This window comes from Bos javanicus, chromosome 20 (assembly GCF_032452875.1).
Source record: "Bos javanicus breed banteng chromosome 20, ARS-OSU_banteng_1.0, whole genome shotgun sequence".
NCBI lineage: Eukaryota > Metazoa > Chordata > Mammalia > Artiodactyla > Bovidae > Bos > Bos javanicus.
Window position 1 is genome coordinate 2,155,866 of NC_083887.1, and position 16,242 is coordinate 2,172,107.

A 16,242-nucleotide genomic window follows, 5' to 3' on the forward strand; every position below is an offset into this window, starting at 1 on the left:
ATGGGTGCCATATGCTCCTCTAATCTTTCTCTAACTTTTCTTTGGTGCCCAGGTGGTGCTGCCCTCGGCCAGCTCCTTGCCTAGTAGGTGCTGTTCCACCCCCAGCTCTTTTCTCCTTCTTTTCCACACTAACCTGCCCTGCGTCTCCATCTGATCGAAGACTCTGCAAAATGAGCCAGATTCCTTGGATGAATGGTTCTTGACGAGGGCTCCACATCTCATGATGAATCTGCTCCGCTGTTAGGCCCAGAAGGGCACCAGCTGTGTGTGCGTGGTGCGCCTGGGTTGGTGTTTCCTGCATCCTGGGCCCTCAGTGCTTTCTGCATCCTGGCTGCTCAACTCCACACCACAGACTCTGAGATTGCTAAGTCCTGGATATGTGAGCAAGTGTACAAAAAACTAAGTGCCATTAACATCTCCAGATACCATATGCATTCTAGTTGGGACCTTCCTCACTTTAAGACACAGAGTGAATAACAAGGCAGTTTCAAGGTCTATGACAAGTGGTCCCCAACCTTTTTGGCACCAGGGACCAGTTTCATGGAAGGCAATTTTTCCATAGGCCGAGGGTCAGGGAAACAGTGTCAGACTTTATTTTGGGGGGCTCCAAAATCACTGCAGATGGTGACTGCAGCCATGAAATTAAAAGACGCTTACTCTTTGGAAGAAAAGTTATGACCAATCTAGATAGCATATTGAAAAGCAGAGACATTACTTTGCCAACAAAGGTACGTCTAGTCAAGGCTATGGTTTTTCCAGTGGTCATGTATGGATGTGAGAGTTAGACTGTGAAGAAAGCTGAGCACCAAAGAATTGAAGCTTTTGAACTGTGGTGTTGGAGAAGACTCTTGAGAGTCCCTTGGACTGCAAGGAGATCCAACCAGTCCATTCTAAAGGAGATCAGCCCTAGGTGTTCTTTGGAAGGAATGATGCTAAAGCTGAAACTCCAATTCTTTGGCCACCTCATGCGAAGAGTTGACTCATTGGAAAAGACTCTGATGTTGGGAGGGATTGGGGGCAGGAGGAGAAGGGGATGACAGAGGATGAGATGGCTGGATGGCATCACTGACTCAATGGACGTGAGTTTGAGTGAACTCTGGGAGATGGTGATGGACAGGGAGGCCTGGCGTGCTGCGATTCATGGGGTCACAAAGAGTCGGACACGACTGAGCGACTGAACTGAACTGAGGGTCAGGGGGAGTGGTTTCCAGATGATTCAAGTGCATTATATTTATTGTGAACTTCATATCAATTACTATCATAATGTGATATATAATGAAATAATTATGCAACTCACCATAGTGCAGAATCAGTGAGAGCCCTGAGCTTGTTTTCCTGGGGGTGATGGGAGATGGTGGCAGCCACTCCCCAGCGCTAGCATCACCACCTCAGCTCCACCCCAGATCATCAGGCATTAGATTCTCCAAAGGACCGTGCAACCAAGATCCCTCATGCACACAGTTCATAGGAGGGTTCATGTTTCCGTGAGAATCTAATGCTACAGCTGATCTGACAGGGGGTTAGGCAGTAATGCCAGCAATGGGGAGTGGTTGCAAATACATACGAAGCTCTGCTTGCTTGCCCACCGCTTGCCTCCTGCTGTGCAGGCTGGGTCCTGTCTAAGCCTGGGGGCTGGGAACCCCTGCTCTGTGACATCCAATGCAGGGGCTATTTTCCACCAAGGCTCTTTCCTGCAATGCGTGTGATTCACACTGTCCCAGCAAGTCAGGAGTGAGGGGCACTTGGGTTTGGAGAAAGGCTCTGTGCTACTGGCCTGTCTCTGGAATTTGTTGGTGACTTCCCTGAGGGCTGAGGTTCATTTCAAGATTCACTTTCCCATGACTCACAGAAGATGGAGCTTGAGTTCTGGCATATATGGCGTTTTATCAATGGGTGTTCTCCCTTCTCTGGCTCTTAAGCAATCTAGTTCTCTCAAACATCCCAGAGAAGCAGATAATAGTCAAGCTGATGGCGAGGAAGAGAAAGACATTCTCAAGGCGTGGCTTAGTTCAACTCTAGGTAGATTTTGTATCTGCTATTCAAATGAAACTATTCAAATGAAACCACAGTGCATTGATGGGTGGTACCCATGGTGGTGGCCCATGCTGCTGCTAAGTCACTTCAGTTGTGTCCGACTCTGTGTGACCCCATAGACGGCAGCCCACCAGGCTGCCCCGTCCCTGGGATTCTCCAGGCAAGAATACTGGAGTGGGTTGCCATTTCCTTCTCCAATTCATGAAAGGGAAAAGTGAAAGTGAAGTCGTTCAGTCGTATCCGACCCTCAGCGACCCCATGGACTTCAGCCTTCCAGGCTCCTCCATCCATGGAGTTTTCCAGGCAAGAGTACTGGAGTGGGGTGCCTGGGAACCCTTTAAATAACCAAGGAAAGTAAAGTGGGGGGGTGTCATGGGGAAGGTTCATGCCATGTCTAGAGCGTGGGATGAGATGTTCCCTTATGTTCTGTCCAATTCACACAGTCTATGGTACTGAACGGCAGCCAGACTTTTTGTTAAGCCATAGTTGGAGTTCACATTTGCCCACTACCTTGCAGTTTTACTTCTAAGAGTATTATACTGTAGTCAAATTGTTTGAATTTCAGCCATTCCTCTATGCATCTCTGAGGAATACTTTCTTCATCCAGAAAAGCCCTATTTGCACTCCTCTGCTGCCCTGATGAGAGAGGAGACTCTTACCTGCTCTGCAGGGGTGGGAGCTGGAGCTGAACGGCAGACTTTGGGTGGGCGTGTGTTGGGGGTGTCGGTGAAAAGGCACCTGGAGCCAGGAGGCAGCAAGGGCATGACTTTCCGAGTTGCGGAGGCTGGCAGCCCCTGCTGCTGGCACCAGGGAGCCACACAGCCCAGCTCCCGTGGGGCTCCCCACTTGGCCCGACTTCTCCGTGATGCAAACCAGGCCACTCGGAGGCTGCCTGCAAACTTTCCACTGAGCGTTAAGCAGCGATCTCCTGCTCTGGGGGGAGTCTTCCCAGGTCCCAATCAGGCACAGCTCAGAGAATTGATCTATTAGATTAACCAGAAAGGAAAGAGCGGGAGAGCGAGCCGGGAGGCTGTGGAGTGGAGCGTTTTTGCGTAGCAGTCCCCTCCCTTCTGACTTGGGTATTAATTGCTACATTACCACTGCCATGTAAGAAAGACAGTCAGCAAAGCCTGGGAGAGCTCCAGCTCCTCCCTCCCTGCTCTGCTCAGCTTCCCTCTCCTCCTCCATCCCCTCGCAGCGCCCTCTGCCCTGCCGGTGCTGGCCCAGCCTGGCATCTGGAGGTCCTCCCGTGTCGAGGACTTGGGGGGACAGCGGAAGGGGCTTGGCGGGAGGAAGGAAGGGAACAGACACCGTGCCCTGTGGGCTCTCTGGATGCAGAAGCCGGACTCACTGCAGAGGCAGCTGTGCTGTTCTTGGAGCCTCTGGGGTGCATCCATCTCTCAGGATCCGAGCAGGCAGGCTTCAAGTTCCAGGGCACGCAAGGTGGGTGCCTCCCTTCTGGGCGCTGACAACACAACCTGCCTTTCCTCTGCCACCATGAGCGGCTGCTCCAAAAGATGCAAGCTTGGGTTCGTGAAATTTGCCCAGACCATCTTTAAGCTCATCACGGGGACCCTCAGCAAAGGTAGGGAGCCTGGCCTTGACCCGCGTTTTCTATCTTGGTGTGGTCTGGCCTGTCCGAGTGCCTTGGTGCAGTAAGCGTGGCATTTCGGTCCACCTGGGTCTCCGAGGAAGCTGGAGGAGAAACTGGTGGCTGGGTTTCGGGGTTGCTGACAACCTGGGTCCTGGCTCTGAGCAGGCGGGCACCAGGCCAGGGAGCTCAGCGGCTGTAATTGCCCGGAACTTTGGAAATGGATTTGGTGGTGTGTGGCTGATTGGTTACAGGCGGGCAGAGGGACAGGACCCTTCCCAGAGCACTGGAAATGGCTTAAAATGACTAGAGTTTCAAGAAGTTATCCACAGAGGAGTGTTGTGTCTTGTTGATAAAAGAGAGATTTGATGCGGTGGGCTGTGAGTAATTCTGCAGATCAGAGACGCTGGAGGGAGCCAGCAGGAGTGGCTTCGAGGCTGGAATCCATGGTGCACTGGTGAATACAGGATCTACATTAGCTCTGGGTCTGGTGTGCTGAGAGCTTTCTCCTCTTGGGTTCCAGGGTCTCGTGTTTCTGGGGTTTTGTTCATCATTTCTTTGCGGTTTGGGATCCCTTTTCCTTCTGTGTCTCCTACGTAAGCCCATGCCCCAAGAACTGGGGTGGCAGGGAGTCTTCAGGTCTGACTGCCCAGGTAGCCCACGAAGGGTACTTGTGGGCCAGAATCAGGGCTCCTTGTGTGCCATTCAGCCTCAGGACACAGAGGGGTGGCTAACGTCTCTGGGCCATCCCTGTGTCTGGGGCCCCTCATCACACTCTGTACCAGGGAGTGTGAGGCACTCAGAGACACTCTGGCAAACTTTCTGGAGATAAAATTTGAAGAGAGAGCAGCAGCGTGATGCGACTGCACTGGCTGAAAAAACGTCTTTAAATATTCATGCCCTTCGTTCAGGAGGAAAGAGTCTTGGGGGAAGCAGCGGACAGGGTATTTGGAGAAGGAGCGAGGCCCACAAGCCCTTGATGGGGGTTTTGAAAACGACAGTGAGAGATGATAAAGGCTGTGTATGAGCCTCTCTGATGACCTGGGTCAAGGCTGCCCGGCAGGTCTAGCCTGCTGACATGGTAAGGTGGGTATAGAAGGAAGGATGGTGAGGTTCTGCTTATTTCTTTTCTCCTCTCCTTTCGCCGCTCCTGTTCTGTCCCCCACTGCACTTGTGAAACAGGTTACTGCCCCTCCTGGAACCCCAGGTGGAATGAAAACTCAAAACTGAGAGTTAGCTGCCAAGCAGAATTCCCAGGGGCTCCAGGCAGGGTGGACTGGGGTGAGGGGAGAGAGCAAAGGGCTCAGAGGATCGCGCAGAGCGGCCCCACTCAGTCCTCTGACACGAATGGAGTGCTTTCTTCTCACGCCGGCGATTCTGGCTCTCGCGGGTAACGGGTGGCGAGCGGCATCCTATCCCAGTCTCTGCTTCCCAGAACACGATGGAAAGAGCTTTGGCCTGGACTTAGGCAACCTAGGTCTCAACTCCAGCTTTGTTCCTTACGCAAGTCACAGCCTCTCTGAGCCTCAATTTCCTTATCTGTAAAATGAACCTAACCCGTCTACCTCCCAGCCTTGTTGCAAGGATCCAGGGAAGCTGAGACACAGGCTCGCTTTACGGGGCATGATGCAGTGACCTCACGTGAAGGAGCTGCCAAGGACTGAGATGGGCATGGGTCTGCAGAGGGGACCCAGACCATCCAGGCTTCCAAATTCTTTCATGTATCTGACTTCAGGCGGGGCTGTACACTCCAGGCAGCATCAGAGCAGGGAGAGATCTCAGAAGGACTTAACGCAGCAAGCAGGGGTGAGTGTGAGCAGGTGAGGCCAGTCAGGGAGAGAGAGGGTGTGCAAAAGGGTGTGTATAGAAGACAGAGGGTGGATGGCTATTTGAATAAATGAGCATGAAGATACTTTCATCTGCATATTTACCTATAATCATTCATTTAACATTTATTGAGCACCTGTTCTGTGCCACACTCATAAGACACTGGACACATGGATGAATAAGGCTCAGGCCCTTTGTCAAGAAACGTGCACACTGGTGGGAACACAGACCAAAGACACAAGACGCAGACACCATGGGGACGTCACGCTGGTGCTGAGACGGAGGGAGGCATCAGAGAACAGACGCCCGGGCAGGTGAAGAGCTCCTCCAAAGGCAGCATCTCAACCGAGTCCAGAAGGCACACTGGGGCTGGGCAGCAGAATGAGGTTGGCGCTGGCAGTGGGAGCTCATTGAAGCCTCAGTCTCTGCAGAGCAGCCAGCCGGTGGGTCAGGATGGCCCCCTCTCTCCACTCAGAATTCCAGAGACTGATATCTGTGTGACACAGAAAGGGCTCCATGGGACCAGCGCTGGGGACCAAGTGGCCGCCTGGACTTCCCTGGACCTGCTTCGTGCCGAGTTTCTGCAGACCCATGTGTGAGGTGACACGGCAGGCACCGGGGCGGCACGCTGCTCCTGGCTCTGCCCAGAGCCCTGAGTGGTTACACAGCCCTGGCTCTGTGCCAGGCACATGCTGGGAAACCAGCGTTCTGCCCACCCCAGGTGTTCGGTAAATATTTTTAAAATAAACAACCAAGAAAGCCAAGCCTAGAGCAGGGGAGTGGAGAAAGGTCTTTTTAATGTATAGACCAGCCCTAGGTGAATTTAGAGTAGAGCCTATGTGGACATGTGACATTTGCATCATGATTTCTGATTTTCATTGTGATTTCACTTATTCGTCGCACTGAGCCCTAGATTTGTGATAATCCAACCTTTAGAAGAATTTCTCTCTACTCCTTTTGCAACTGAGGAATGTAAGACTCCCAGGGACCTCCAGCTGGTCCTGGGAGCAGCTTACCGTTTCTGCCTGCCTTGGGAATAACTGGGGAACAGGGAGGGCCCACGAATGCCCATGTCCTGGTCACCTCCCTCTGATGCCAGCCCTCCCCAGTCCCAGTGGTCTCAGTGGCTGGTGGGCTAGATTTCTCATGGCTAGATCTCCAGATGTGAACAGATCAGGTCCTCCTCCTTGACATCGATCTTTTCCTTCACAGCTTTGATCACGATATGTGATCTGTCTTTTCTTTTAGGAACACATCAGCTAAAGGCTGTCTTCCTCACTTAAGCTCTATGAGGGCGGGGCCAGGTGCATTTTTACCCACCACTGTGGCCAGTTAGGCATCCAGGGCCCGGCCCAGAGTGAGTGCACCACCAGTAGGGCTAAATGAGTGAGCAGCGCTACGCGGCACCCTGAGGTGATACCTGGAGTAGCTTGAGTTTCTAGGAAGCACCGTGCACACCTCTGTCCCAGAGGTGCTCAGTCTATGGCCAGAGGGTAAGCCTCCAGCCAGACAAATCATTCAGAACCTTGCCTGAGCTTCTTTGTGTCTTGGGAAGGGCTTTTCAGTTGTCAACAGAGGGGCGGTCGTGTGTGAGTCGTGGGGATGGGCAAGTGTCTGGCACCTTCACTCCTGCCCCTCCGGCTCTACTTTGATTTGCTTTACTTACTGCATTTTATTGATATTTAACAGCAAGTGTCTAACTTAAAAAAAAAAAAGTTTGAAAGCCGATTATGCAGAGGAAAAGGCAATTTGATGCCAGACTAGTACATCTTGGGCTTTCTGCTGGGGAGCCTCGTGTTCTCTCTGGCCTCAGTTACCTACTCTGTGAAGTGGAATCATAAGTGTCCTCCTTATAAGATTACACAAGATTGTCTGCCTAAAGCTTCCTGCGCAACGGATCTCCCGGAAATGTTCCATGGTGCTCCCGCAGTGGTTAACTGGTACTCTCAGGGCTGCGAGCATCTGACAGCAGGGATGCCTCACTTCCTGCTTGTTTCTTGAGCCCCTGGCACAGACTCTGAGAGCAACTTCTGCTGCTTCCCTTCTCCTGAGCTTTCTCTCCTGTGGCCCACCCAGGGCTGAAACTGACATTTCTTACACCTGACTCCCTGATCAGGAGCCACGAGTGTGCCTCCCAGAGCCAGGCCCTCCCCTGCTCTAAGGAAGAACTTAGCAGAAGCCCAGCTCCCTGCTGGGAGTCCCATAGCTCCAGCCTCAGGGGGACCTGCGTCCTCCTCTTCCTGTGCAGCCGGCCCCGCAGGTCTAGCTCAGAGACTCCAGGACTCGGAGGCAGAAGCTAGAGGTCGTGCAGGCTCCCCTCCGGCTGGGGAGGTTTAAGCCCATTTCCTTCTGCATTTTGTAAACCCATTTGTCGCCCCAGGCGCACATGGCAAAGCAAAGCAGGAGGTAGGAGTCCAATCCGGGAGAGCTTCAGTTGTCCTGACCACCCATGTGGCTGCGGGGTCAAAAGCGGGCCGGTGCTGATCTTGTAAGATTTATCTCAAGGACTTTGACCTGGAGCCCCAACTCCCCCTCCTGCCCTGGCCCAGGTCACTTCTCTCTGCACCGCAGGAGCTCAGCTTCAGACCCACTGGAGACAAGCTGTGCCTCTTGCCATCTCTTCACTGCTGTTCATGGGCCTCAAGAAACTGACCTTGAACCTGGGGAGGACTCTGCCCTCGGGCAGGCTGGGCTGGAGTCCCAACCCTGCGGTCCACCAGCTGTGTGAATTTGGGTGAGTTGCAAAACCTCCCCAAACCGAAGTTCCTCCTTGTTCATTGGAGATGATAGCGATATCAACCACGAAAGGCTGTTTTCTCATTTAACAAGGATAATACAAGTCACAGGCTGGCAGCTTGCAGGGAAGGGGGTGACTCTGCACTTGTAGGGAGTCGAGAGCAAGTCCCTCCTGACCCTGGAAGTAGGCATTGCAATCACTTCAAACCATTTTTACAATTTTAAGGAGACTGACCTTTAGCTAAGCCAGGTGGCCTAGCTGGCGATGAGTAGCAGGGCTGGAATTAGATCGGGTTCTAGTGGAGTCAAGACCAGGTGCTTCCCTGTCCCCGGGGCTGAGGAAGATGCCCCTGCAGGCACGCTCCCCACCTTGTGACCAGGAAAGTTCCCCCAGCTTCTCGTTAATTTTGTAGGTGTGTTTGTCAGAAATGATTGTACCTGCTGAATCAATTCAGGGCAGCCATCTGTCTTGCAAGGAGTTGGGACAAATTCCATAATGTGGCATGGCCTGGATTAAGGAACACTGATGGGTAAAGGGAACACCCCCACACTCCAAGGTCAGCGAGACAGATGCATGTGTGCCCACCTGGCCTCGCTATCATCTCTGGGGTCTGGGCACCTACTGAATGGTGGGCCAACTCTGCACCCACGAGGGACCCTCCCTCACCGCTCTCCATTCTTATGAAACATGGTCATGCCAGTGGAGAAATACACAAGTTTTATGTCATCAGGCAGACTAGAATAGAGACATCGACTCTTTACTAGAATTATCTAGGAAAGCAATGACCTTGACTCTGGGGATCTTGCAACCTGTGAGATGTGACAGTGCCCTCTGTCAAAAGGAGGACACCACCTGCCTCCTGAGAAGCTCAACTTGTGTGCACCCATCTTTGCTGGGAAAATTAAGGTCCCCACCATCCCCGGTCCGAGCTAATCTGCTGTCCCAGCCATGCAGGTAAGCACTGAGTCCGTGTGAACACAACCTCTTCCCTGGTTGCAACTGGCAACCTCTGAGCGTTTGTACCTTGCCATCAGCAGAAAGTTCCGTCATTCTGGTCCATTCCTGCCTCCTCAGTCCCAAGCCAGAGCCTGCCAGGGTGGGCAGTTGCTTGCTTTGGCTCTCCCCTGTTCAGTAGCCCTCATCCCAGCCTCCAGGTCTCTTAACCCTTGTCCCTCTGTGGCAGACCCATCACTCCCTGATTCATTTTGCTGGCCAGGTGCTCTCCTCAGGGACTGGGACTCTGGGGTCCCCTTAGTCCCACAGCAGAGGAGAGAGGAGGGTGGGACCTCCTCCCCTGCCCAGGCTGTCCCTCTCTGGGCCCCCAGGCCTCTGTTCCACATGACACCGATACCAGGCAGGAAGGATTTGTTCAAGGCTGCTTATCCCAACCCTGCTGCACAGACATCCTGTTAACTTTAAGACCACGGGGGAGCACCTAGTTTGTTTCAAATTAAAAGTAGCTGGAAGTGGGCCCCTCTGGCAGGTGTGAGGGCAGCAACATGAAGACACAGTGGCTCAAATCAGGTCTTGCTCAGTGTTGGGAGGTTCGGAGGTCCCTGGCCACGCCAGTGTGACCCTCACTTTCCCCATTCTGCTCAGGTGGCAGAATCTTCGCTGGATTACCTCTCTCACCAGACTGTAAGTCCCACGTCCCAGAGAACTGTTGATTCGTGAGAACAGATGTGGTTGGGTGAAGCAGCCACAGAAGGCTGGAAGACGCAGGGGACGCACAGCTCTGGAGCCAGGCAGCCCTGGCTTCGAATCCTGCCTCTGCCAGGCAGGGCAGCCCAGAGCAAGCCAGGTCCCACCTTGAGTCTGTGTCCTCCCGTGAAAAATGGGGCCAGTCTCTCCCTCCTCGTGGGGCTACGAGGAGAGGGTGCCTGTGGCACACCTGGCACCAAGCACAGAACAGCTGCCCAGGGAAAGGCACATTCCCACCCTTCTCTTCCTTTCCTGGGGTTAGACCTTGGACTTGTAGCTGGCAGGAAGGAGGGAGAGGCCAAAGAAACAAGCCCTGAGTCAAGGCTTCTTCCGGCTCTTCTCTAGGTGCGCTGCTCCTCCAAAGTTGCCACCTCCACCCTCAGCCACTCTCAATTACATCTTTGTAAACAAGGATTTGTCCACAGCTGAAATTATCCTTTTTATTCAGTGGTTTTATGTTTGTATTGACCATTCCCTTGCCCCTCTGAGAGCAGGCACAGTCGCCGCATGGGCCTTAGGTGATGCCTTGAGCTGTGGATGGATGTTGAATAAATGATGACCGACTGCTTTCCCTGCCCAGCAACACTCAGGAAAGTGTGACTGGAGTCCTTTTCTGAGGCCTGGGCTTTGTTAGGCTAGTGTGGAGGCCTCCCATGCCCCATCTTCCTGTTCTGAATTTCTGTGCAGGAAGTTGATAGAAGTCACCAGCCACAGTGACCTTGATGAGATGAAGGGTCAGTGCAAGCAAGACCAAGGGCCTGGCCACCCCTTCACCCCGGTTCTTGCATGCTCTGTGGGATTGCCCTTGCTGCCCGGCCATGGAGGCTGGCCAGATGCACAGAGGGGAGGTCACACAGGCTCCCCAGGCCAGCTGGATGCAATGGAAGCCAGCACTCCAGGAAGAGACACCAGTGAAGATGTTTATGACCACCGTCAGCCCCGTCCCTGTACGCTCCACGAGAAAGCCTTCTTCCTGTTGGGATGATGGCAGGAGGGCCATGAATGTAATGCTAAGCATGGTCCTGTCTTCCTAAAGCCATAGAGTTCCACTTCGTGGTCTTAGAGCTGCAAAGAGCAGCTGACTGGGAGCTGGGCCTGGGTTTGATTCCAGATCCTTCCCTTCTCTGGGCCTCAGTGTCGTCATCACTAAAATGAGGCAGTGGCTGGTTTCAAAGGCCCCTTCCAGTTTTAGACTTTTAAGATTTCCCAGCAATCCTTGTAACACTATGCATGGCATCTGCTCTATGCCTGACATGGCTGTGAGCACTGCACACGGTTTTATTTAATACACACAAGAACCCTAGGAGGTGGAGAGCTCCCACTAACCCTCTGACGGCTGAGAAGTTCTGGGCTTCAGCAGTGGAAGTGTCTGGCTCCAGGTCACACAGCCAGCTTGGAACACAGCCAGACTTGGAAATCAGGCTGTCTGCCTCCAAGTTCCGGTTTTACTCCTTACATGACACTCCCTTCATTTCTGAAACTCAGATCTGGTGTAGGAAAGTAATAAAGACAAAACTGGTTCTTTCCCAGCTTAACAAAGAGGTGGCCCAGGTTTCAAGGCCTCCATTCTGACCCAAGCAGCACAGCTCTGGAGAATTCCCCTGAGATCTGTGACTCACTGCCCCCCAACTACACCCCAAATCCTCATGCACAGATTCCCCTTCCCCAGCCCAACCACAAAAAATATGGGAGAACTAGCCCAATAGCTGAGATTGCACAGAGAGGGAAGAGAAGAAATACCACCCAGCAAGCATTCCCATTGTAATTCCAGCCCAGCCAGTTTCCATTTCTTGCTGGAATGAGGTGCTTCAGAAGCAGAGGCAGATAATGGAGCAGGAGTCAGAAGGGTAGTTGTGATTCAGAGGCTTGTGTCTGAGAGGCTGGGGTTAGCCTACCCAATTTTCTTTCTGTAATCTTTTGATTAACCCTGGGCCAGTTGGGGTGGCATTTTTCAAACCATCTGTGCTTGGCAGGCAAAGCCAAGCCCAGGCTTGCAGCTCGCTATCTGAAAACATCAGCTGGGAACCGGCTGTGCCTTGGGATACTCCTAAACCACAGCCATGAGGCATATTGGACTGCAGCACCCTCCTGCCGCCCTTGCGTTGATTAACCCTGTCCTGGCCTCACCCGTCGAAAAGCAGCAGCCTGTCCTGCCAAACCCAACAGGGCCCATATGAGGAATAATAACAGCTGCTGTCCATTCACTGTGTGTGATTTGTCTGCTAAGGTTTTACAAGGATCCCTGCAGTCAGTCCAGCCTGGCATTATGAGTTACCTTCTTTAGTTATTCCCACCGTGAGGCTGGGAGAGGCTGATTACTTTACCCAAGATGACAAAGCCAGAGCTATGACTCTGAAGCTCGCATACAGTACCAAAGAAGCACTCTCTGCCTCCAAGCCCTCAGCACCGACATCCTCCATCATGGACTTTTTTGTGCTCCCCGCCCCCGTTCACGTGCCGAGGCCCTAACTGCGTTCAGGCTGTACAGTGCGTCCCCTGCATAGCAGCCTTCAAGTTGCCAGCTTTCTGAGACGTGAACGCGCGTTCGCATGTTCCATCGTGAAAGTTAGTTCCTGTGTCACGACTGTCACGTGTGTGTGTCCTGTGCCAGTGGTTGTGCTTTTGTGTCCTTTACAATATTGTGCAGAGCACAGTAATGCAGCATCTTTATTGCAAGCCCAGGATGTTCAGAAGCAAGTATAAAACCAGCAGTGATGGAGCGGCTACTGCTAAGAAGCACCAGCTGTTGCTATAGCATAAAGTTTGAGATTGGAGAAGGAAATGGCTACCCACTCCGGTAGTCTTGCCTGGAAAATCCCATGGACAGAGGAGTCTGGCGGGCTACAGTCCATGGTATCACAAAAGCTAGACACGACTTAGCGACGTAAGATTTAAAATGCTTTCTTTATTTTTTGTGTTCGTTTTTTAAATATTACTGACGTGAAAAGCATTATAAACCTATTACGGAAAAGTACTATATAGTCAGTTGTGTTAGTCAGATACCTAGGGTAACTTTGTTGAACTTACAAACAAATTGGGCTTACAGACACACTTTCAAAATGGAACTCGTGAGTACCCAGGGGACTTAGTATATTTTGAGATAAGACTTAAAACAAGTATTTCAGGTTAAATGAGGTGGGGCCCTGATCTGATGAGACCAGTGTCCTTACAAGGAGAGACACGCACGCAGCGAAAAGGCCACGTGCAGACACGGTGAGAACACAGAGGCCTCTGCGAGCAGAGGAGAGAGCCTCGCCAGAAACGAGCTCTGCCAGCACCTTGGGCTCGGACTTCCAGCACCCAGAGCCGCAAAGAAAAATACTCCTATTGTTTAAGCTGCCTAGTCTGTGGTATTTTGTTAAGGCAGCCCTAGGAAATTAATATGCCCCACAGAAAATTCTTTACATAGCATTCTTTCCCACATTTTGTATTGTCATAAATATATGTAGCATGAAATTTACCATTTTGAGGTGTACGATTCAGTGGCATCGGTTGCATTTCACATTGTTGTACAGCCATCATCACCATGTAGTTACAGAACTTTCCGTCTTCCCACACTGAAGCTCTGTCTCCATCCAACAATGACGCCCCTTTCCCTCCTCCACCAGCTCCTGGCCACCGCTTCACTTCCGCTATGAATGTGGTTATTGTCGGTCCCTCATGTAAGTGGGGTCACACAGCATTTGCCCTTTTGCACTTGGCTTATTTCACTTAGAATAATGTTTTCAAGGTTTATCCATGTTGAATGTGTCAGAATTCCATTCCTTTTTAAGGCTGAATAATACTCTAGAGTAGGGATTAACCATAATTTTTTTTTTTATCCATTCAACCATTGCTGTTCATCCATTCCCATATTTTTAGAATACATAATACGCTTCCTCACAACTCTGCCTCCAGTGATTTCTTGCCAGGTTCAGAGTCAAATGCAGACTTTCCTCTGTGGTCTATAGCCTTTTTTTTTTAATAAAGGGTTGACTTTATTTGTATTTATTTATTTGAGTGCGGCAGACCTTAGCTGCAGCAGGCAGGGTCTGCATTGCGGCTCACAGGCTCCATAGCTGTGGGATGTAGACCCAGTTGCCCAGCAACTTGCGCCTGACCAGAGATGGAGCCCTCGTCCCCTGCATCAAAAGGCAGGTTCTCAACCACTGGGCCACCAGGGAAGTCCCTACGGCCTTTGCATGATCTGTCCCTGCATTTCTGGCCTCCTACTCTGCTGACATTCTCCTCCCACCACCAGGTCATGCTGTTCTTGCTGGAACACCAGGTCCTAGCCCCCGGGTCCTGACAGTCACTTTGCCCTCTCTCTGGACACACTCCACCAGCTTTCCTCTTCTTCTCTCCCGCACTTCATTCAAATCCCTTCCTGTCTGAGATCCTCATCTCCCTCTACACACAACGGCACATTCTACCCTCTGAGGCTGTCTCATTTTCCTGAACAGCACTCCTGCATTTCCGTCACACATTTATTCCTTTATCTCTGGCCTGGTTTGTCCACTGACAGTCCAGCTCCACAAGGGCAGGGGCTGTCCTGGCTGTAGCTGCTTTTCCAGCACCTGGGCCAGAGAAACTGAGCAGGCCACCAGGCAGATGAGATGCTCAGGAGGGGACAACGCAGTGGGAAGCAAAGCTGGCCCTGGAACCTAGGCCTCTGAGTCTTCTTTCCTTTCCTGGTAGTCTCTGCCCTGCGTGCCCATTAAAGCCTTTGCTTCTGTGTTCTGTCTTCTCGAGTCCATCTTTCTGTCCACATTTATTCTCCCTAGCAAGGTGCCAGTGATCCTAATTCAATGGAATGGAGAAAGGAAGGGAGGAAGGGAGGATAGATCACAAGTCTTTCTATTTGCATGTCTTCCTGTGGCCTCTAGTCAACACTCGTGAAAGCCAAACAAACCTCTCTCTCCTGACTTCACTGTTTCTCCATACATGTCCCCAGTGTGTTTTTGTTCAGTAGCTCATCTGTGTTCGACTCTTTGTGACTCCATGGACTGCAGCATGCCAGGCTTCCCTGTCCTTCACCATGTCCCCAAGTTAGCCCAAGCTCATGTCCATTGAGTCAGTGATGCCATCCAACCGTTTCATCCTCTGTCGTCCCCTTCTCCTCCTGCCCTCAATCTTTCTCAGCATCAGAGTCTTTTAAATGAGTCAGTTCTTTCCATCAGGTGGCCAAAGTATTGGCGTCAGTCCTTCCAATGAATACTCAGGACTGATTTCCTTTAGGATTGACTGGTTCGATCTCCTTGCAGTCCAAGGGACTCTCAAGAGTCTTCTCCAACACCACAGTTTAAAAGCATCAATTCTTCTGCACTCAGCCTTATTTACAGTCCAACTTTCACATCTCCAATTTGCACCTTTGGTTATCTTGCTCCCTGAGTCCCATTGATTATCTTCCCCCTGTGGTTCTCTTGTCTGTCACGCTTTCCGTTCTCAGCACTGTCCCCAGAGTCCAAGCTCTCATCATGTCTCACTGCTTTGATGCAGCTGGCAGGCCGCATCTCTTCCCGATTCTCCCCTCCTGTCTCCTCCACACCAGGGCTGACAAAGAGATGGTTCATTTAACCCAGGAGCCCTACTTCTGGAATTTTACTCTAAGCAGATCATCAGAGATGTACACAAAGACTTTTATTCAGGGGTGTGCATAAGGGTATTGCATTACAATAGTGAAAAATTGGAGATGATCTCAACTTGTCAAAAAATAGTGGGCTAAATAAATTTTGATTCATCCATCTGGTGCAATAATATTAAACCTTTGAAAAATTATTTTGAGGACTACTTAATAACAAGCAGAAATGCTATTGACATAATATCAGGTGAAAAATCAGATTACAAAACTCCATGTACAATGAGACTCCAATCTGTGAATAGATACATGGACAGAAAAAGTACAACAGAAAAGACACAAACAGAAATCCTGGGTTTTAGCTGAGATACATGGTTATTTTTTAAAGTTCTTCTTGATAAAAGAACTATATTCTCTGCTTTGTCTTCAATAAGCATGTATATTTAATCAGACCATAAAACATCATTCACTGAATACACATCTTTAATTTTTTAATTCTTCCCAATAGCTTCAATAAAAGTTATGTCTTCATTGCATTATGACATTGCCTGTCCTCTTCATATTAGAGCATACTTAAACTTCCGGGCCTGGAGCTCAAAGCCCGTACCCTGTGGTCCCACCCCACTTCCTGCTCATATCTCCTCCAACACAAACACCTTCTCCTCCAGCCACACTCATCCCCACCTGGCTTCTAAACCAGACTTGTGTTTTATATCCCTGAAACTACCCTCAAATGAGTCAAAAAAAAAAACAAAAAACACAGTGAAGGAGTGCAAATATGGCAAAATATTGATA

The 16,242-nt window shown here is 51.0% G+C and overlaps 1 protein-coding gene across 2 annotated transcripts in view; it reads left to right on the forward strand.

Moving 5' to 3' along the window:
* Nucleotides 1-3,050: 3,050 nt before the first annotated feature.
* KCNIP1 (potassium voltage-gated channel interacting protein 1) overlaps nucleotides 3,051-16,242 on the forward strand; it is a 408,536-nt gene continuing 395,344 nt past the window's right edge. The window contains exon 1 of one of the 2 annotated variants that reach the window (XM_061393196.1): nucleotides 3,051-3,477. Coding sequence is in view for 1 of the 2 variants with exons in the window: in XM_061393193.1 (XP_061249177.1) it covers nucleotides 3,367-3,619 (253 nt within the window). In the remaining variant the exon portion in view is untranslated. Of the gene's footprint in view, nucleotides 3,620-16,242 lie in introns of both variants that reach the window. The other variant, XM_061393193.1, reaches the window with a different exon arrangement.